At 34.3% G+C, this 24,066-nt stretch overlaps 4 protein-coding genes and 1 pseudogene across 6 annotated transcripts in view; all 5 read right to left on the bottom strand.

Moving 5' to 3' along the window:
• Positions 1 to 24,066, bottom strand: part of LOC125820432 (uncharacterized) — a 430,223-nt gene that overhangs the window by 39,362 nt on the left and 366,795 nt on the right. Inside the window, exon 8 of one of the 3 annotated variants that reach the window (XM_049499867.1) lies at positions 1,581 to 1,590. The exons of the other annotated variants lie outside the window; for them this stretch is intronic. The gene's annotated coding sequence lies outside the window, so the exon portion shown is untranslated. Of the gene's footprint in view, positions 1 to 1,580; positions 1,591 to 24,066 lie in introns of those variants that run through there. 3 annotated transcript variants of the gene reach the window in all.
• The window catches only part of LOC125820431 (SPX domain-containing membrane protein At4g22990-like), a 174,150-nt gene that overhangs the window by 91,297 nt on the left and 58,787 nt on the right, over positions 1 to 24,066 (bottom strand). The gene's annotated exons all lie outside the window — the stretch shown is intronic.
• On the bottom strand, positions 643 to 1,335 carry LOC125820465 (thaumatin-like protein). The gene has a single exon (XM_049499904.1). It carries the CDS (start codon positions 1,333 to 1,335, stop codon positions 643 to 645), a length of 693 nt encoding a protein of 230 aa, XP_049355861.1.
• Positions 8,846 to 9,498, bottom strand: LOC125820317 (thaumatin-like protein; the record flags this gene model as incomplete). The annotated part of the gene is made up of 1 exon (XM_049499756.1): positions 8,846 to 9,498. A coding segment is annotated over one exon (651 nt), but the record flags the coding sequence as incomplete, so codon positions are not given.
• LOC125820458 (pathogenesis-related protein R major form-like) lies at positions 9,545 to 10,280 on the bottom strand (annotated as a pseudogene).

Genomic DNA, 24,066 nt, shown 5'->3' with positions numbered 1-24,066 from the left:
AAAAGATAAAACCGAACATGAGTTGTATTGTACTATTCTTTACTTTGAGCCATTTGTTAGTCAATATGATTAGTAAATATATCATATGTTCATAGTCCGCAAATATTTCGTCGTGCATTTGCTATTCTCGCAAAAAAAAAATTACATAGATATAAAATGGTGAGTATTTTTTATAAAAACATAAACTTGTGGGCAATTTCTATAGTTAAATAGCGATAATGATGTAAACCAAACTTACTAGAAATTTCAAACGTATTAAAAGAAGCAACAATTAAAGAAAAAAATATGTCATAGAAATTTCAAACGTCTTAAAGATGCAACAATTAAAGAAGAAAATATGTTTCAACCATTTAATTTAGGCATAATACATAAATATGTTCTTAACTTGACCTCTTTTATATTTACACCCTTCAATTTTGGGTGTGCACAATCAGACACTTTAATTTGTATAAAGTTGAACAAATAGACACATGAGTCTTATGTGACATGATACACATAACACACCACGTAGGATGAAAATTGCCTTGTAGGATGTCACATAGGACGTGTGTGCACTTTAAGTGTGTACCTGCACACACCCAAAGTTGGAGGACATAAATATGAGTTGAAGTTGAGTTAAAGAACATATTTATGTATTATGCGTTACGGACAAAAGACAACTCTATAGGTAGTTCCACTAGGACAAGTAAAGAGACTGCTTAAATCATCTGTAGGATAACTAAAAGAAGTTGAACATCTATCCTTAAAGAACCTCGAATAGTTGATCGGACCACAATTTCCAGACGTGCAACAATATTCGTCCGTCTTGAAAACCGTACAAGGATTGTTGCATCCTCCAGGTGTCCTTAATTCATTTGGACATTGTCCTATTATGTCCGCGGTGCATCTGATCCTGGCAGAGCACTCATCCGCGGACACATGACTAAATTCCATTGGGACGTTGAAACCCTCAACAAGAGATATGTCGAAGAAATCATTATTGTTGTATTGGCTTAAAGCGTATTCAGCCAAAGTGTTTGGGGGTGTACTACTAAAAGTTTGACATTCGAGTAGTCCATTGCAATCCCCCGTTTGACATTGATTGTGCCCTAATGAGTCAAAATTACAATTGGTTCGACCCCAAATACGACCCTTTTTAGTTGAGCTCGTGGTCATGTCTGGCTCGATTTTCCATGTATCACCATACTCGAGTCGTCGTCCCCCACCGGGGACGGCTGCTGCCCATACCGTGAAGGGACAATTATTTTGTATGTCGATTATTGCGTTTGCTTGTATTGAGATATGATCAGAATTTATAATATAGAGGGATATGAAGAAGGATTTGATGAAGCTCATATTTGCTTTAAGAATAAATGTGATGATAATAACAATGGATTTGTAATTAAGGCTAGCTAAGGGCAATTAGTCAATAGATCAGTTAAATTATTGGTGACACAAGAAAGAGAGAGGGGGTGACTTTAATTTTGACTTTATTACAATGAAATTATAAATATCTAATGATGCGTAATATATAGAAAATATTCTATATGTTCACATTACTTGTTTATTATTTGAAATATGGATTTTCTCTGTTAACATATCAAGAATACTCTCATTATATTCGTCACTGGATATTACTTCGTAGGGCATCCGCTAGAAAAATATACTAGTCACCGAATTGTTTGTCCGAAAAATTGTAAGTGAGTGAACGAGGTAAAAATTTGTAGAAATAAGGGGTAAAAGCAAGTGAATTAGATTCGATGAAACCTTTTTTTTGGCTAAGTCAAAAAAACAAGAACAAATGGGTCGAATATTTAGACCTGTTTTTACCCAATAACACCCCATACTTTCATTTTCAATAGGCATAATACATAAACATGACCCTTAACTTGGCATCAGTTGACAACTATGACCTTTAACTTTGGGTGTGCACAAGTAGACACTTAAACTTGTATAAAATTAAACAAATAGACACATTCGTCCTACTTGGCACCCTACAAGGAAATTTTGTGTCTTACGTGGCGTCCAACGTGTATTATGTCATGTATGTCTACTTATTCAATTTTACACAAGTTTAAGTGTCTACTTGTGCACACCCAAAGTTAAAGATCATAGTTATCCGTTAAAGCCAAGTTAAGGGTCATGTTTATGTATTATGCCTTTTCAGTAATACTAAAGTTCTCATTGAATTTTATAGCTTAATATATAGGGATAATGATGTAAACCAAATTTACGTTAAAATTTCAAATGTACTAAGAAACAACAACTAAAGAAATGGAAAGAGTCATAGTTGTCCATATACTTAATTACAGAAAAATGTTATATTTGTCTTTCGTTGTACTTTTTTTGATATATTTTTTCCTAACATCCAACTTTAGACACATATTTACTTTTGAGATTGTTAAGTCTCATTTTCCCACTTTTATCATCCTACGTGGTGACGCCTATGTGGCACACCTACATGGATTTATATATATTCATTCCACTTAAAATTCCTTCTAAATTATATAATATAATGTCTTGAAAAATGTAATAGAGAAATAACTATAATTAATGATAAAGGTAAATTAAGAACTTAGTGTAAAATTATTCATTGATTTCATATCGTGGACAAGTATTATTGGGACATCCCAAAATAGTATAGTACACAACTATTGTTGGATAGAAGGAGCATAAGTTTACCATTATACTATTATTTAGTGTTCTCTTGAGGTCAAATTTTAATAAATGAACATAAATTAATTTATTTTGATTAATTAAATGGGCCAATGAACATGAATAATTTATAATCATTTAGTTTTCCTATATTAGTCAAATTTATATTTTCAAGTTTAATAACTCACAAGGTAAAATATGAAAAATAATATTATTTCTATATTGATTTTGTGAAATGACAAATATTAAAGAACATTTATTTTTAGTAAAGACATATAAATAGAAACGGAGAGAGTAGAGTTTTCTCATTAGTCAATAAATGGTGTGAAAAGGACACAAGAAAGAGAGAGGGAGACTTTTGACTTTATGTACCATGAAATTATAAATATCTAAAGATGCGTAAAACGTCAAGGAGATGTAAATGAAAAGTATGAAACAACTTACCAAGTCATAAACAAAGATTTTTCCATTGGATAATGAAAATGAGTTAATTAGTTGAAAATTTGGATCAATCTATCCATTTGATATTTTTACTGTTTAAAAGTCATTCTTTTTGTAAGGTGCATTCATAAAAAATAAAAAGGTATCATAGAGATTAGAAGTTAGTCAATACACCGCACGATAATTGCTAATCTATTACCAAACCAACTGACATTTTATAGGTTGGCTAGCGGATTAGTAAATTTAAAAATCAATATCCAATAGACCAAATCATTAAATAAAATTATCCGTCCGATCGGTCCAATAAGCCACCCTACTAAAATGTAAGAATTAGGGCAAGAAAAATTGGAAGATCTTGACTGATCCTACTGTATAGCTTGGTTTTTACCCAATACAAGAATAACACCCCATATTCTTTCATTTTCAATAATACTGAAGTTCTCATTGAATTTTCGATAATGATGTAAGCCAAACTTACATGGTGGAAATTTCAAACGTTCTGAGAAACAACAATTAAAGAAAGGGAAAAGGGTCTGAAAAATACTCCAACAATTAAAGATGAGGAAAGGGAAAAGGGTCTGAAAAATACTCCAACAATTAAAGATGAGGAAATCTGGAATGCACTAACTCCATTGGAGATGATAAAGCACCGGGAGTAGATGGATATAATGCTTATTTCTACAAGATGACCTGGAATATCATCAAAGATGACATGATGTTAGCTATCAAAGAGTTTTTTCAATCTGGAAAACTCTACAGACCAGTTAATTGCACTGTGATCATATTGGTCCCAAACAATTCTAGTCCTGTGAATATAAAAGAGTATAGACCCACAGCTTGTTGCACCATCATTTACAAAATCATTGCTAAAGTCCCAACTTCTAGGATGTAGAAAGTTATGGCACATATTATTAGTGAAGCTCAATCAGGATTCATTCTAGGGAGAAAGATTGTTGATAACATTATCCTTGTAACTGAGCTGGTTAAAGCATACTCTAGGAAACACATTTCTCCAAGATGTATGCTAAAAATTGATCTACAAAAGACTTATGATTCTGTGGAGTGGTCCTTTTTAGAACAGGTACTGGAGAACCTATGTTTTCCTCATAAATTCATTAAATGGATCCTAGAATGTGTGCATACTGTGAATTATACAATCATGGTAAATGGAGAGACCACACCCCCCTTTAATGCTACAAGAGGGCATAAACAATGAGACCTCATCTCTCCATGCTTATTTGCTATATCTATGGAATACCTTAGTAGATGCTTTGCTGAAGCTAGAGAATTTGAGGGGGTTCAAGTTTCATCCTAAGTGTGACAGATTGAATATAACTCATTTATGTTTTGCAGATGACCTGTTACTTTTTAGTAGAGAGGATAAAAAATCTGTAAAGATAATATACCAGTGTTTCCAAAAGTTTTCTCAAGCATCAGGACTGCAGGCAAACATGTATAAAAGCTCCATATATTTTGGTGGTGTCCCTGAGCAGGTAAAACTAAACATACTCCAACAGAGTGGACTTGGATGTGGTGAATTTCCTTTCAAGTATCTTGGTGTTCCTCTACCCACCAAAAAACTGACTATTATGCAGTGGTTACCACTAGTGAATAAAATTATTGCTAGAATCTCCTCCTGGACTGCTAAGAAACTCTCATATGCAAGAAGAATGCAATTGGTTCAATTTGTACTATTTGGTATTCAAGCCTACTGGTCTCAGCTCTTCATCATTCCTGCAAAAGTGGCATAAGCTTATTGAATCATATTGTAGAAGTTTCACTACTATTAACAAGAGAGCATTGATAGCATGGGAAAAAGTATGCCTACCTAAATCAGTTGGAGGCATGAACCTCATTAACATCAGATTGTGGAACCAAGCTGCTATTGCCAAAACCTGTTGGGACCTTACTAACAAATCTGACAAGTTGTGGATTAGATGGATCCATTATTTTTATATAAATACTCAACAATTCCTCACTGCACCTATTCCAAAGCAGGCTTCATGGATGGTCAAGAAGATACTTAATGCTAGACTGACTTTAAAGCAAAATGATCAGGTAACCATTGGCAGCCTTTACCTGAGTCTACTTGGCAACAGACCTAGAGTGCCCTGGAGATGTCTGATATTTGCCAACTCTGCAAGACCAAAGGCCATTGTTACTATGTGTCTCCAATTACAAAACTAACTACCAACTAGTGATATGTTGGCTTCATGGGATAGATATAAATCAACAATGCAAGTTGTGTCAAAATGGACTTGAAACTAGAGATCACATGTTTGTCTGTTGTGAGTTTACAAGAGCTATTTGGAGGAAGTTGATGGCATGGATCAAATAGCCAGACTATACTTTAGATGCTTGGGATACACACTTGAAATGGATCATAGAGAAAGCCAGAGGCAACAATTTGACTGCCCAAATTTTCAAACTAATGTATGCAGAATGTAGTCATGCAGTGTGGATAGAAAGGAACCACAGAATTTTTGAAGACAAACGTAGAAATCTTGAACACGTTGCAAAAGAGGTAGCTTATATGTGTTGTATGAGTGCTCCTAAGGCCAATAGTTCTAGGTTGCAACAACTTAGCTTTATGTGAAGTTGTATCTCCTTTGAGTTTTGTTTTTTCTGATTAACAAACTGTGATGTAGTTTGTTATGTTCTGTAAATACCAGTTGGTGATTAATAAATATACAGTTAATTACCAAAATAAAAAAAATGTTGTTACGATACCAAACTTTATCGAAGACTTTTTATCCCTACACTATTTAATAGTGTATTTTAAAGGTATATATGTGCCTACGTGGACACATTACTATTTATAATGATGCAATATTTATGATATTCACGTGGACACATATATACCTTTAAAATAAATTATTAGATAGTGCAGGAGGTAAAATGTCCTTTTCAAAATTCGATATTCTTATAGTAATTTCGATCAAAATTCGAATATATTTCAGATCTTTTTCCCTTGAAGAAAATATGTTTGACCCATTTAATTTAAGGACAAAATACCACTCTATAGCTAGTTCCACTATAGAGTGGTATTACTTCGTAGGACATCCGCTAGAAAAATATACTAGTCACCGAAAAATTGTAAGTGTGTGAACGAGGTAAAAATTTGTAGAAATAAGGGGTAAAAGCAAGTGAATTAGATTTGATGAAACTTTTTTTTTGGCTAAGTCAAAAAAACAAGAACAAATGGGTCGAATATTTAGACCGATTTTTACCCAATAACACCCCATACTTTCATTTTCAGTAATACTAAAGTTCTCATTGAATTTTATAGCTTAATATATAGGGATAATGATGTAAACCAAATTTACGTTGAAATTTCAAACGTACTAAGAAACAACAACTAAAGAAACGGAAAGAGTCATATTTGTCCATATACTTACAGAAAAATGTTATATTTGTCTTTCGTTATACTTTTTTTGATATATTTTTTCCTAACATCCAACTTTAAACAGATATTTACTTTTGAGATTGTTAAGTCTCATTTCCCCACTTGTATCATCCTACGTGGTGATGCCTATGTGGCACACCTACATGGATTTATATATATTCATTCCACTTAAAATTCCTCCTAATTTATATAAATACAATGTCTTGAAACATGTAATAGAGAAATAACTATAATTAATGATAAGGGTAAATTAGGAACTTAGTATAAATTATTCATTGATTTCATATCGTGGACAAGTATTATTGGAACATCCTAAAATAGTATTGTTGGATGGAGGGAGCATAATTTTACCATTATACTCTTATTTAGAGTTCAATGAAGTCAAGTTTTAATAAATGAACATAAATTAGTTTATTTTGATTAATTAAATGGCCCAATGAACATGAATAATCATTTAGTTTTCCTATATTAGTTAAATTTATATTTTCAAGTCTAATAACTCTCAAAGGTAAAATAGGAAAAATAATATTATTTATATATTGATTTTGTGAAATAACAAATATTAAAGAACATTTATTTTAAGTAAAGATGACATATAAATAGAAACGGAGAGAGTAGAGTTTACTCATTAGTCAATAAATGGTGTGAAAAGGACACAAGAAAGAGAGAGGGAGACTTTTGACTTTATGTACCATGAAATTATAAATATCTAAAGATGCGTAATATATAGAAAATATTACTTCATCCGTCTCATTTTATGTGAGGTAGTTTGACTCGATACAGAGTTTAAGAAATAAAGAAAGACTTTTAAAACTTGTGATCCAAAATAAATGATAGAAATTTGTGTGGCTGTAAATCATTTCATTAAGGGTAAAATAGACATTTTATAGTTGAATTGTTACTTAATATAGAAATGTGTCATTCTTTTTTAGACTGATTAAAAATGAAAGTAAGTCATATAAATTGAGACAGAGAGAGTAGTTACTTTGTTTATTTTTATTTGTCCATTATTTTAAATATATATATATATATATATATATATATATATATATATATATATATATATATTCACTTTACTTGTCATTTTAATATATCAAAAATACTCTCATTATATTGATCACGAGATATTACTTTGTAGGGCATCCGCTGAAAAAAAATATTGGTCTCTACTCTCTTGTTTGCAGGAAAATTTATAGTGAGTGTGTATACGAGGTAAAAATTTGTGGAAATAGGGGTTAAAAGCAAGTGAGTTGGGTTCGATCAAACTCCTTTTTTTTGAGGGGCTAAGTCAAGAAAACAAGAATAAATGGGTTGAATATTTAACTAATTTGAGTACGTGTTCAAAATAAGAATAACATATTTACTTTTCTATAATTATCTATTTTGCTTTAAAGAATAGAGCAAACTCAAAAAAACGCTGAGGAGATGTACATGAAAAGTATGAAACAACTTATCGAGTCATTAACAAAGATGCTTTCATTGGACAATAAAAATAAGAGAATCAGTTGAAAATTTGGATCAATCTATCCATTTGATATTGTTACTGTTTAAAAGTCATCCTTTTTGTAAGGTGCATTCATAAAAAATAAAAAGGTACCATAGAGATTAGAACTAGTCAATAACCACACGATAATTGCTAATTATTACCAAATCAATCGATATTTTATAGATTGGCTAGGAATTAGTAAATTTAAAAATTGATATTCAATAGACTAAATCGTTAAGCAAAATTATCCATCTGATCCGTCCGATAAGCAACCCTACTAAAATGTAAGAATTAGGGCAATAAAAATAAAAATAGGAAGATCTTGAGTGATCCTACTGTACAGCTTGGTTTTTACCCAATACAAGAATAACACCCCATATTCTTTCATTTTCAATAATACTGAAGTTCTCATTGAATTTTATAGCTTAATAAATGGCGATAATGATGTAAGCCAAACTTACATGGTAGGAATTTCAAACGTTCTAAGAAACAACAATTAAAGGTTGGGAAAATGGTTTGAAAAATATTTCAACTTTGGTCGAAATTATTGTTACGAAACCAAATTTTATCGAGGATCTTTTACCCCCTACACTATTTAATAGTATATTTTAAAGGTATAAATGTGTTTATCCCCTATACTATTTAATAGTGTATTTTAAAGGTATATATGTGTCTATGTGGACACATAACTATTTGTAATGATGCAATATTTATGATGTCCACGTGAGCACATATATACCTTTAAAATACACTATTAGATAGTGCAGGGGTAAAAAGTCTTTTTCAAAGTTCAGTATTGTTATAACAATTTCGATCAAAATTCAGATATATTTCAGACATTTTTCCCTTAACGAAAATATGTTTGTTTGATCCATTTAATTTAAGGACAAAATACCACTCTATAGCTAGTTCCACTAGGACAAAAGAAGGCACTAGTTGAACTATCCAAAGCATAACTGTAAGAAGTTGAACATTTATCCTTAAAGAACCTCGAATACTTGGTCGGACCACAACTTCCAGACGTGCAACAATATTCGTTCGTCTTGAAAACAGTACAAGGATTGTTGCATCCTCCAGGAGTCCTTAATTCATTCGGACACTGTCCTATTATGTCCGCGGTGCATGTGATCCTGGCAGAGTACTCATCCGCGGACACAGGACTAAATTCCATTGGGATGTTGAAACCATCAACAAGAGATATGCCCAAGAAATCAGTATTGTTGAATTGGTTAATGGCGTATTCGGCTAAAGTGTTTGGGGGTGTACCATAAGCTTGACATTCAAGTAGTCCATTACAATCCCCCGTTTGACATTGACCCTTGCCTAATGTGTTGAAATTGCAATTGGTTCGTCCCCAAATACGACCGTTTTTAGTGTTTGTCTCGATTTTCCATGTTCCACCGTATTCGAGTCGTTGCCCTCCACCAGGGACGGCTGCTGCCCATACCGTGAAGGGACAATTGTTTTGTATGTCGATTATTGTGTCTGCTTCTGCAGAGTCATAAAAGAGAGGGATCTGATGAAGCTCGTGTTTGAGGACAAATACTAAAATATTAATTACTTATTTCTCAAATCATTTATTTTCTTAACGGATTTGTCAAATCCAAATGTGACAAGTAAAAAAAATTGAATAGAGTAGTTGTAATAACCTGGGCAGAAGACAACCTTGTAATTTGTACCAGCAGGACATGTAAACATACTTGTTGAATCATCTTGTGGATAACTATAAGCATCTGGGCATCTTTGTTTGAAAAATCTCGAAAAATCAGTAGGACTACATGGTCCATTTGTACAACAATATTCATTCGTCTTGAAAGCTGTGCACGGGTTGTTACATCCACCAGGTGCCTGTAATTTGCTTGGGCATTGCCCATTAATATCTGCGGAGCATTGGAGTTTACGACACCCACCGTTGATTGGGCTGAATTCCATAGGGATGTTGAATCCATCAACTAGAGAAATATCGACAAAGTCCAAGTTATTGGGCTGGTTAAGTGCAAATTCAGCTAAAGTATTGGGTGCACTACCAAAACCTTGACATTGTAGCCGCCCATTACAATCTCCAGTCTGGCATTTGCCTCGACCATTACCATCAAAGTTACAATTGGTTCTACCCCAAATGCGACCCGTGGTTGTTCCTGGATTCACATTAATGTTCCAAGTTTGACCCGAGTCGAGTCGTCTGCCTCCCCCAGGAGAGGCAGCTGCCCAGACCGGGTAGGTGCACTGATTGGTAATGTCAAAAGTGGCAGCATGAGTAACAGCTAAAAAGTAAAGGAAGACAAAAAGGGGGAAGAAATTGAGGAAATGCATACTACTTTTCTGTGTGTATGTTCAATTTGAGAATGTGTTTATTTGAAGACACTTTCAAATGTGATGAGTTTCACAGAAATTCTCTTGTGGAAAATTAGTGGTTTTAAGTCTCCGAATTATTGAAAATTTTAATGCTGGTCCTCGCATTATTTATTTCTTTCGTCCAATAATAGTTGTCCACTATATTATTTTGAGATGTCCTTAAACAGAGGGAGTAGTAATTTGTATTTAATCTTCAATTAATTAAAATATGAAATATTAATTATTTTGCTTGTGAATCTTCACAAATTTGATGAATTATTAATTGTTAAACCGTTTACTTAACTATGCATTATCACTTCATAATTAAAGGCAGTATAAGTCAAAAAATAATCTAAATAAAACATACTCCCTCCATTTCATATTAATTGAATTATTGAGATGTTTCACACCTTTAAGAAAAGAAGATTAAGACATAAATTAGGTTTAACTTTCCATTTTTACCCTTATTAATTATTATTAAAATAACTAAACATTAATTAATAACTAATTCCAACACTAACTAATGAAGGGTAAAATTGAAAAAACATTCTAAAAGTAATCTTGAAAATTAAACAATTAAGTTAATTTAAAAAATGAAAAATATCTTAACAATTTAATTAATATAAAATGAAGGGAGTATCGTAATTGTTGTGTGAAAGTGATTTTAAAAAACGTACATTCTAACTAATTTAAGATTAAATATCTCACAGATAAAAACTACTCCTTAATAGGAACAAAAAGTCCAAAAGAAAAAAATCTCTATTATTGTTCGTGTCATATACGCAAATCTATTTGTTGGTTCTTCTCTTCAAAAATCTTGCCTCTTGACTTGTAAGTCAAGCCGTCACTATAATTGAACTTTTATAGGCTTGGTAATTTTAAAAAAATATTATAATGGGTGAGCACAAATATAACTTGATACTTACTTCATTCACTTTTACTCGTTATTTTATTTTTAAAATATATATATTTTTTTATTTGTTACTATTTCAAGACCAATATTAGACATTAATTAATATAGATAGTGTGGTAAAATGCATAGTATATCAATAATTATTTTCTTAATAGATGTGTTAATTCAAATAATGATAAGTAAAATTAAACAAATGGAGTAATACAAGTCTAGTGTTAATATAAACCTTACATATTACTATATAAAGGTTTATATATATAAAAATATATAAAAACTATCAAAATTACAGTTAACTAGTAATAACTATGAGAGCAAAAATACAATTTTATTGTGATTGGAAAGTCCATCTCTATCGTTGGAAATTGTTTTGCGTGGCTAATTTTTATTAGGCCTCCTAATTTCATTGACTCGGAAATTCTTCACTAAGAAAAGAATAAGAAATTTGACTACTAAAATGTAAGAACTAGGGCAAACAAAAAAGGAACATCTTCATATTTTTAGGGTCCATTTAGTCACATGAGATGAAATCATCATTATACGAAATTATATAAGATAAAGTTGATGTTTTGTTTGGACATACAATTTGGATTTCTAAGTTATATTTTTTTACTTATAAACATAAAAATCCCAAAAGTTGTGAAAACTATCGAATTATCCAAATTCTTTATACAATCTAATTACCAAATAAGTAAAAGTTCATAAAAAAAATGATGCACTATCACAAAGTTATTCTAAAAAAAAATACAACATTTATTGATGGAACTTTAGTCTAATAAAAAGATAAAATCGAACCTGAGTTATATTGTCCTACTCTTTACTTAAAATATTTCTCTTTCTCAAATCAATATTTTAGAATTCCAAAGAATAAACAATTAATAAAAATAAGTAATAATTAAGGTATTAATATAGGTATAAACCTAAATTACAAAAGAAAAAATGTAACTATTAAGAGTTTGTTTTATTTCCCCATATAACACACTAATTTATTGCGATATATAAGTTTATGTAGATCATGATTATTAAGCTGGATCCGAAAATAAAACTTATATGACACATTAAATAAATGTGCTATATTTAGATTTTGTCAACTTTAATTATCTATGTTGTTTTGATTACTTTTTATTTTTTAGGTTTCAAACTCTCACCTAAATTCCACTTTATAAGATTCATTTGGCTACAAAGAAAGTGTTAAAAGTAATCTTTAAAGTAACATATTAACTAGGTTACTTTAATTATTATGTACATTAAATTTTCTGTTTAATATTAAGGGCATTCAAGAAACAAAGCACGAGTTAATTAATCATATCCACAAGGAAAGAGAAAAATAATTATTACATGTTCAAATAATAAAAATTAGATGACTAATTTAAACTAAAAGGTAGAATTTCTGGAGAAAGTAAGACTCAACTTTTTCTTTTCTTAATTATGACTTACGGGTAATGATAAATTATACGAATAAATTATTTATGAATTAGTGAATCATTTTGACATGTTAGCCTAACTTACCTTGCCTTCTTAGTCAATAATTGGTCCAAACTTAACATGTTTGACAAATTATGATTTCATCACCTCTAATCACAAGAATTTTAGGTCTAAGTCGTGTGTAGAGTTGTCAAAATGGGTTTAGCCCAATCCAACCCGTTATTGGAGTAGGGTTGGATATAATTTTTCAGGCCCATTTAAAACTAGGGCTTATAAGCATGACTCATATAAGTCCTTGGCCCTTGAGGCTTGATCTGGGCCGGGCTGGGTCAATCCATGGATCAAAATTATGTATTTAAGGGTAACTTACAGAAATCTCACTAGTGTATGAGCTAATTACTTAGATGCATGTTATATTGTAATATTACGAATCTTACCAGATTTTGGTATGTCCAGATACATGTATCCTCAAAATTAGGCATGATTTATTCTAGATATACTCTATCCAAGTGGATTCGCATGTATCTAGGTTACATAGACAAATCCCGCGCCCTCACCTCCCTTCCATCTCGCTCGCCACTCTCTTATCCAGTCGTGTGTCTTTGGACCTGAACCTTCTGCTCAGGTCATCATATCCTTCTTCACCTATCATATTAGAAACAAATACAAACAAATTGTAGGTCTTGAGAATCACAAGAAAACAAAGGTTCATCGTGTTCTTTTCATAGTTAGGATTATCAAACTCAATTTCGATAAATCAGGCAAGGGGAAATGTCAAACTAGGGAATGCAATGGCTTCTCCAATGCCAAAGGTTTTGGGGAACCCTAAACCAATTTGATAATTCCAATTTATTAGATACATCTCTCGTTGATGGATTCTTAAGCCTACCTCCAGTAAATGCGCTGTTTGCAAATGATCTTATGTGACATATATTTGAATTAATTGGACCAGTAAGACCAAATACCATATAGTTAAAAAATAAATAGCATTGTTATATATACGAATTCAAATCCAATGTCATTTTAAGTATCATAATGACATAATACATAAACATGACCCTTAACTTGACGTCAGCTGGCAACTATGACTTTTAACTTTGGATGTGCACAAGTAGGCACTTAAACTTGTATAAAATTGAACAAATTGACACATTCGTCCTACATGGCACCCTACATGACAATTTTGTGTCCTACATGTATTATGTCATGTAGGACACGTGTCTACTTGTTTAATGTTATACAAGTTTAAGTGTCTACTTGTGCACACTCAAAATTAGAGGGCATTAGTTGTCCGCTCAAGTCAAGTTAAGGGTCATGTTTATGTATTGTGTCTATCATAATATGTTCACTTGAATATAATCTCACATCCTTCGCTTACATTTGTTAAACACACACACATATATATTAAATCAACTAGGTTATCCCAGCTTTGATTTTATCCCAATCGAACATGAAATAAATATATTTTAAAATTACTCTCAAAATTAATTATTTTTTATCACTCGCACGAAACGAGCCTTTAACATCTTCCACTTGCAATACCATTACCTCAATTTTACTAAACAGAATCATGGAAACAGTAATTACTATTCTGTATTTCTGTTTGTTTATATTTTTTATGTCACTGTTTTACCTAAGGAATAAATTTTACAAACAAACATACTCTTATATATGTTTTTTTTTATATAAAAAAATAAATATATATATATATATATATATATATATATATATATATATAAAATTATAAAATTAGAATGGATTAGAAAATTTCAATTAGTGATGGCTTGACTTACGGGTCAAGTAGATACACGTATTTGGTATGAATAAAATTTCTAAATTTTGCGTTCTTTTGTTGAGTTAATTATTCTAATTTTATTAATTAAGTGTAATGGAAAGACACATATCCAAAATACGTTTCAAAGGTGGAGATATCTCCGTTCCAAAAACAAAAGTGATGTAATGGCCTTTAATGTCATTAACCTTGACAATCCGTTTCTAAAAAAAAATTAACTCTCCTATTTGTAACTCCTCTTGCGATCATATATAAGAAGTGACTTTGGTGAACATAGATACACCACACTACCAACAAAAAGAAGAAAAAAACGTTTTCCCTCTTTCTTCTTAGCTAATTCTTAGAATATTTTTTGGGCAACCTCCAAACTTTCAGCCAGACGTATTTGAGAGTAACTGTGGAACCTTGAGGAGCGACCGGCTACAACGATTTGCACCGGAGTCGGGCCGAAATCGCTTTCAAGGCAGTGGCTTGCCACGACACAATGTTTGTAATAAGTTATTTACTACTTTGTAATTCCAATCCAATATCAATATTGTAATATTTTTCCCAACAAATGAATTTTGAAGTTGCTTTCCCTCATTCCACTCGTCCAGACTTCAACCCTTTTCATGAACTTGTACAATCGATGTCACAAAGATAGCCAACTCTATTATTAAATAAATAAGGAAAGGGAACGAATCACAATTACAAGTACACCTGAAAAAATACTGATGAAATAAACGAAATACGAACAATTAACATAATATGATCATATATGGATCGTAATTAGTTGTAATATAACTCAACGCCTTTGAATCTTGTGATCATGTCAAGTTGCAAATTTGGGTCTAATTCTTGTAATGAATGCAATACGAACAGTTAACATAATATTATTATAGATCTTAAGTAGTAATATAACTCAACACCTTTGAATCTTGTGATCGTGTCAAGTTGCAAATTTGGGCCGTAATTCGGATTCGCGCAGAAAAGTCTCACATTGAGGGGTAAAACACTCCCTAACAAAGGCACGACTCCGTACTCAAGAGGACTCGAACCCAAGACCTCTTGTTTAAGGATGAATGTGTTGGAATGTATGCGTCCACCGATTTCGATGGGACCATGTCCTCAGCACAGTTGCAATGACAAACAGTAAAATAAATGCAGAAAGTAAAGATTGACAAGCAACTACGTGAAAACCTCCTTGCTCAAGGGAGTAAAACCACGACCTGTTCTCAACAGGACTTTTCAAACTGCTTCCACTAATTTTCTCCAAGCAAGAGTAAAAGTCAGTTTACACAATGAGATTAGCCCGTTAATCTCCACACTAAGCAATACCTCCTATCACTTAGTTGAGCCAGAGCAGATACAACACTGCCCACTATACTAATCCTAACCGATTAATATAGAATTTTAGAGTAAGAACCTAAGTTACCCTTAACCTAGTTCTTACAATGATTCACACAAGTTTGAAACGTTTCTTTCACAAGTGAAATGAATCCTACAATATAAGCACGATTACAAGCAAACAAAGTAACAGCTGGTACAGGAAGCACTTGAAGCAATCGATTAGGTCCCTGCTGTTTTTTAAGCTTGAAATGTCTCTCTTTGAATGAATGATTAATTTGTTGTTTGAGTATTGAATATATCAACCATGAAAAGCCATTGTCCAATGTATAAATAACTACTCCCATTCTGATTGGTTTAGGACACTGACACCTCACCAACTTTCTGACGCGAACAACTTTTACAGCTGTTCAACACTTTGACCACTAGAGGAGTATTCATACTCTGCAGAGGACCAGGTCCCTGCACTTGTGAGGAGATCATAAAAACATCTAGGAACATAAGCACTTACCAATTTCCCCTTTTTTTATGATGACAAACAACTTGTATAACTCCTCACGTGAGTGAACAAACATTCATTCAATAATTAGTGTCCCCCTTAACAAGTTCCCCATTAATCCCCGAACGAATTGCAACAAAACTTCCCCCTTTTGACATCATTGAAAAGGTGAAGTAGTAAACATATCCAAGTTAAAGCATAGGGCAATTAAGAATTCAGGGCCACGGGCCATACAAAACATGCGTACGAAAGTGAAAATAGACGATAAAGGCACACATGAACAGGGCAGAAAACTTAAATAACATTAGATCACAAATACTGACCACTGTAGTCAGTCAAAACAACACAAAGCCACAAGAGTTTTGAATCATGATTGAAGGACACAGAGGGAAACAAGACACTTTTAGGACGAAGAGGGAAGGAGATTGAGGGTGCGCATAAACAGAGACAGACACTCATTTGCATCCTCATGAGCCTTGATAAGCTGCCTGTTGAGAGCCTTAACTTCCTCACTGAGTGAAGCATTTGTCTTCAACAGCCTTTCATTTTTATCCCTCAACTTTTGCAACACCTGCTCATTTCCATCACTGGTACCAGGTCCCCTCGAAATCGCCTTCTGTAATTCAGACTTCAATGTAGCGATTTCAATCTCATTGTTATTCAGAATCTCAGTAAGATCAGTCACTTCCCGTTTAAGAGCAGCCTGCTGCTCTAGAACATCTGCCACTTGAGATTTGCCCCTAGCTTTTCCTTCAACACACTCATATTCCAGTAGGGTGGCTGCAGTAAACATCTGCTTAGAGATGCCAGATACCCCTCTTCCCAATGAAACTTCGAAATGATTAAACACATAATTCAACAGATAGCCATATGGAATCCCATGTTTAGCCATTTTCCAAGTCATTACCTTGTGCATGTGCTCAAGCATCAGACCAGGGAGATTAATTTCCTCAAGTTCATCTAACTTATCCATGAGAAACAAATCAGCAACAGATGTTGCTATCCTTTTTTCTGAGCGTGGAACCAACACCTTGTTAATAAACTCAAAGAGCAATTGATACTCCCCCTGAAGAAATTTCTTTGGTCCTTGTTGAAAACTTACTAGAAGGTTGACAACCTTCAATTGATGGTATTCCCTTCACCGGTACCCATAGAATAATCCCCAAAGTTTCCTCATCGAGAATAATCTCAACACCTTTAACAATAGTCATTTTCCCCCCATTCTCTAGAAGGTCCATCTTATAGTAGAATTCTCGTACCTCAGGATCATGAAGGTAAGGTGTTGGGGGTTTAAACAGATGACCCCACTCTTGTAGAGAAACAACATAAAAAAATATGACATACCAAATTCTGTTATGATATCAGGATCAAAAACTCTTCCAGTCAGCACTTTTTATTTTTCCGTTTCAGTGACCCGCTCTTCTTTTGTCATTTCAAGATCTGCAACTGTGCTTGAATCGGACGGACCAAGTCCCTTTGTTCGACTTGATTTGACAGTAGTTTTCTTCCTCACTTTGCCTTTTTGACAGGCAATTTCTTTGCAACCTTTTGTACTTCCTTTGTTTTTACCCTTCCTTTCTCACTTTTTTTTATTTTATTAGCCACATAAGCAGCAGCATCCTCAGACTTAGTATCACTAGACCTGATAGGGAGAGGTGTAGAGGTAGGCTTTTCAGGTTCAATGCCTTCCCTCTTCCTTTTCCTAGCCCTTTTCGTTAGAACTCGGCTTGCTGCTATGGCACTCGTTTCACCAACTCCACAAACTGGAGTCGAAGGAGTTTCAGCTGGAGGGGGTATGGAGAAGTTGAAGGAACTAGGGTTTTCAACTTCTTGGGAGATAAGAGTCTGGGAAGAAGAGACGGAGTTAGACATTTTGGGAGAGGAAATAAGATACTTGAAAAACAATTAGAGAATCAGAAGGAAATAACTGAAGAGATTTGAAGAATTTGATTCTTTAAATACTTAGTTTTAGATAGAGTTAAAAGGGTATCGGGTCCTTAACAATAGCGACCTTTGGTTTTAAAGTGAAAAGACACCTGAAACTGACGCGATGAATGGGCGAAGGACATGTGGTAGTGATGTTGACAGTTAGACAATGTAGTATAAGTGATACTAACCTTATGAGGACTATGTCCTCGTTTCAATCTGCAACCCTACCTAGTGTGATTAAATCGTCCCTTCAGCTGGACACACCATGAGTGTATACCTACATTAAGGTATCAAAAGTGAATTATTTTATGACCAACATTAAAACAAGTATAGATACCTGCCCTCCTTAACATAGTCAGCAAGAAGAAGCTTTATGCAAATTCTCAAGGGATCAGGTGATTTTGTGCATCCCAGTCTCATCCTGTTCTTAATGAATGATTTTTTACTCAGTTCCTTTGTAAAGATGTCAGCCAGCTGATATTCAATTTTGCAGAACTTCATCACCAGATTTTGCTTTTCAACATTGTCCCTTAGAAAATGATGCCTCATATCTATGTGCTTTGTCCTCTTGTGCTGCACAGGATTTTTGGCCATATTCATTGCACTGGTGTTGTCACATATTAAAGGAATTATGTCTGTGAGAACATAAAAATCCTTCTGTTGTTGTTTGATCCACAGAAGCTGAGCACAACAAGATGCAACAGCCACATATTCTGCTTCTGTTGTAGATAGTGCAACTGAATTATGCTTCTTTGTCCCCCAAGAGATCAGTGATGATCCTAGAAAGTGTGCAATTCCTGATGTACTTTTTCGATCCATAAGAAGCCCTGCATAGTCAGCATCAACACAGTCAATCAGATCAAATGAATCACTTATTGGGAAGAAGAGGACCAGGTCATGCGTTCCCTTCAGATATATCAGAATTCGTTTGGTTGCCTTCAGATGTGACTTATTTGGTGCTGCTTGAAACCTTGCACACATCCCTACACCGAAGACTATGTCTGGCCTGCTTGTAGTGAGGTACAAGAGTGACCTGATAATTCCCATGTACATAGTTTGATTTACCTCCACACAATCTTCATCTAAGTTAAGTTTCACACTTATGCTCATATGAGTGTCTAGAACCTTTGCCTCAAGTAAATTGAATTTCTTGAGCAATTCTTTGATATACTTCTCTTGACATATTGAGGTGCCTTGACAGGACTGTTTGATTTGCAAACCTAGAAAGAAATTAAGCTCCCCAATTATGCTCATTTCGAATTCATTACTCAGCAAACTCTTTGCAAAGTGAGTCTGATGTGGCTCCAAATATGATGTCATCTACATATACCTGCACAATCAACAACTCCTTACCTCTGGATTTTAAGAACAATGTATTATCAATCTTACCTCTTTTGAACCCATTGGAAAGGAGGAACTTTGGCAGGCATTCATACCAAGCTCTGGGAGCTTGTTTTAAGTCGTACAAAGCTTTATCCAATTTCAGCACATGATTTGGCAATTCTGCATCTTCAAAGCCTGGAAGATGTTTGACATACACTTCTTCTTTTAAGTTCCCGTTCAAGAAAGCACTCTTGACACACATTTGAAATAGCTTAAAGTCCATGTGAGCGGCAAAGGCTATCAAGATTCTGATTGCTTCCATTCTGGCTATAGTAGCAAAGGTCTTGTCATAATCAATCCCATCTGCTTAGTTGTAAACCTGTACCACAAGTCTTGACTTATTTCTAGTAATGATCCCATGCTCATCAAGTTTGTTTCTAAAAACCCATCTAGTCACAATAATGGTTATGTCAAGTGGTCTGGGGACCAGGTGCCACACCTTGCTTCTTTCAAGCTGATGAAACTCATCTTGCATTGAAGTTACCCAATCTACATCGTGCAAAGCTTCTTTGATGTTCTTCGGTTCAATAGATGACATAAAGGCTGAATAGGCAACTAGATTTCTTGTCCTGGATCTAGTTTGAATTCCAGAGTTAAGTGGAGAGATCAGATTGTCCAATAGATGTGAGGATTGATGTTTCCATCCTGAATTTCTGACCGACTCCACTTCAATTTCAGTATTACATTCAGCATCATCATCTTCATGATTTTGGAGTGGAACCTCCTGAGTAGTATCAGAGGGACCAGGTACTCCTGTGTGATCTGCAACAATTTCCTTTGTAACCTGTTTGTTTCTAGGGTTTAGGTTGTCATTGTCTTCATTTTCCTTGATCAACTCCTCAATCTCATTGTCTCCATTGTGATCATCACTTTTCTCAGATTCATCAAAGGTCACATGAATGCTTTCTTCAACACAGAGAGTTCTTTTGTTAAACAATCTGTAAGCTTCGCTAGTGGAGGAATATCCCACAAACATACCTTCATCACTCCTAACATCAAACTTACCCAGATCATTCTTTCCATTATTTAGCACAAAGCATTTGCACCCAAATGTCTTAAGGTAGGCAATTGAAGGCTTTCTGTTATTCAACAATTCATAAGGTGTCTTATTTATCATAGACTTGATAAGACACCTATTTGTAACATAGCATGTTGTGTTGACTACTTCTGCCCATAAATTCATAGCCAGCCCGGAGTCAATCAACATAGTCCTTTCAATATCAACAAGAGTTCTAGGCTTTCTCTCAACCACTCCGTTTTGTTGAGGAGTTCTTGGTGTAGAAAAATTATGATTGATTCCATTTTCAACACAAAAACTTTCAATTTGAGAGTTCTCAAACTTTGTCCCATGGTCAGATCTAATACTAGTAATCTTGCAGTTGACCTTCAGTTGAATTGCTTGGGCAAAAGTGATTAGAATTCCAGCAGTCTCATCTTTTTCCGCAGAAACAAGTTCCAGGAGTACTTGGAGAAATCATCAACAATCACAAGAATATATTATTTACCTCTTGCTTTGAATTCTGACAGGTCCACACAGATCCATGTGAAGAAGTTCCAAAGGTCTGATGGTGCTCACACCCATCTTTGCCTTGAAAGAAGATCTTGTTTGTTTGCCTTTTGCATATACGTCACATACTTTGTCATTTAAGAACTTCAGCTTTGGTAGTCCGTGGACTAGGTCCCCTGCAACAAGTTTGTTAAGTAAATAGATACTTACATGACCCAGTCATCTATGCCAAAGATTTGCATCATCAATTTGAGCATTTAGACATGACAAATTGTCTCCTTCAATAGAATCAAGATCAACAACATACATATTCTTGACTCTTTTTATAGACATCACAATTTTCTTAGTTGCACAGTTTGTAACCACACACCCTTCAGACATGAACTTGACTTCATTTCCCTTGTCGTAAATTTGAGATATACTCAAAAGATTGTATTTTAGACCCTCCACATAGTGTACATTATTTATCAATTATCAGCAGATCTCCCTATCCTGCCAATACCAAGGATAGAACATTTTTTTCCACCACCAAACTACACACTATCACCATGGTGTGCTCTCAAAGAGAGGAAATTTAGAGTATTTCCAGTCATATGCCTTGAGCATCCACTACCCATGTACCAGCATTGACTGCTCACTCTATTATGCACAAGAATCACTTATTAGACTTAGGAACCCACTTTAGACAGAGTTCCCAATAACTATCAAAAGGCTTAATAAGAAACCTTCATGTCCAGAGAGCAAAGTGTTCTTAGTGAAATGGTAACGGGCACCAGGTCCCTTGTGTTCCCTTTTATCATTGTTTTCAGATCTGATAAATTTAACATGCTTTTCTTTTGCTTTTCTCAGAGTCTCACACTTTTCTTTTAGATGACCATTATGCCCACAGTGAGTGCACAACAGATTGTCAGATACAGACACATATTTGTTATGAGGATTATAAGGAGGTTCTATGGGTTTGCATCCCAACCCTTTCTTTCCATTGAAGCTTTGACTAGTCAAGTTAGAGAGTGTCTTGGAGGAGTCAGTCCACTTAAGAGAGTGGCTTAACTCCTCTTTGACCCTACTCAGATCCTTCCTTAGTTGAGAATTTGTTTCAAAAGAGGCAACAAGCTTAGACTCCGAGATTTTAAGTTTTTCTTCCAACTCTTCCTCAAAAATGCTAAGTTTTTGCTTTCCACCCTCCGAGGTACAAGGATCCTCCTCAGGTGTCATGTTGTCAGTCTCTAGGATACCTATCCTAACACTCATTTTAGAAACTTGAGAGACAAGAGCTGAATTTTCATCCTCACACAAACTTAATTTTTCATTTGTCATTAAGTTTCAGTGGTTAGTTCATCAACAGAATCAATAAGCAATGCAACAAGTTTCCTCAAATTTTTAATGGGAAGAGTATCTAGATCATCTTTAAGATAAAAAAGAGTTACCTCATTTAGATCCTCTTCATCATCAGACTTTGCCATTAATTAGAATATGGAGTTGAAGACATTTTCATCATCTTTAATAGCCATCATTGAAACATCTTCATGACTTTCTGTATCTTCTTCTGATTCACTTGACTCATTTCCGCATATGGCCAAGGCTTTTCTCACCAGTTGATTAATATGAGCTTTTCTCCTAGCATAGTCTGGGACCTGGTCCCTTCTACGAGGTCTGAAGTCCTGAGTTTTCTGCTTCTGGCTGGGACAGTCCCTCATAAAATGACTAGGTTTGCCACATTTATAACAGAGATCATTTGCATTTGCTGCTCTACTAGTTAAAGCTTTTTTTGGAATCCCTCATGCTTTTTGATGATTTTTTGAAACCTTCTAGTGACATAAGCCATTTCATCCTCCTCCTCAGTCGCATTATTTTGAGAAGTTTTCAGAGCAACAAATTTCTCTTTCTTTCCCTCCTTCATGCTTGTTCCCTATTTCTTGTTCAACTCGTAGGTCTGGAGATTTCCAATCAGCTCATCCATAAGAAGTGTCTTCGAATCTTTTGCCTCTGTTATAGCTTCAACCTTGCTTTCCCATGACTTGGGAAGAACCTTGAGAATCCTGCGAACCTGTTTTCTTAAGGAAATGGGCTCACCTAAGCATCTTAGTTCATTGGTGATGGAGGAGAATCTTGAATTCATTTCAAAGATGGTTTCACCTTCCTTCATACAAAAATTCTCATATTGAGTTGTAAGTATATTGACATTAGACACTTTTACTCGTTGTATTCCCTCATGGGCTCTTTGGAGACAGTCTCATATCTCTTTGGATGATTCACATGTAGAGATTCTATTGTATTCATCAGACCCAATCCCACACACTAGAATTTTCTTTGCTTTATAGTTCTTTTTTATCTTTTTCTTGTCCATCTCATTGTACTCCTTTCTAGTTTTGACAATTGTTGTAGTGATTTCTCCGTCTTTCACTTCCTTAGTAGGAATATATGGTTCGTCGAGTATTGCATCCCACAACTCAGTGTCATCAGCATTGATATAGTCATGCATACGATTGTTTTACCACCCACAGTATTGTCCATTGAAGCGAGGTGGCCTGTTAGACGACTTACCTTCCTCCATATTGGATGGAGCAGCCATATCTTCAGGATCTTTTCTTTTCTTGGTGTTACCCAAAACTAAAAAGTCAAGCTCTGATACCACTAGTTGAAATGTATGCGTCCACCGATTTCAATGGGACCAGGTCCTCAGCAGAGTTGCAATGACAAACAGTAAAATAAATGCAGAAAGTAAAGATTGACAAGCAACTTTACGTGGAAACCTCCTTGCTCAAGGGAGTAAAACCACGACCTGTTCCCAACAGGACTTTTCAAATTGCTTCCACTAATCTTCTCAAAGCAAGAGTAAAAGTCAGTTTACACAATGAGATTAACCTGCTAATCTCCACACTAAGCAATATTTCTTATCACTTAGCTGAGCCAGAGCAAATACAACACTGCCCACTATATTAATCTTAACCAAATAATATAGACTTTTAGAGTAAGAACCTAAGTTACCGTTAA

The sequence above is a fragment of the Solanum verrucosum genome, unplaced genomic scaffold, assembly GCF_900185275.1.
Source record: "Solanum verrucosum unplaced genomic scaffold, falcon-dt-bn FXZP01000229.1, whole genome shotgun sequence".
NCBI classification, from domain to species: Eukaryota; Viridiplantae; Streptophyta; class Magnoliopsida; order Solanales; family Solanaceae; genus Solanum; species Solanum verrucosum.
Note: the sequence above shows the minus strand (reverse complement) of the source record. Positions and strands in the feature narration are given on the sequence as shown.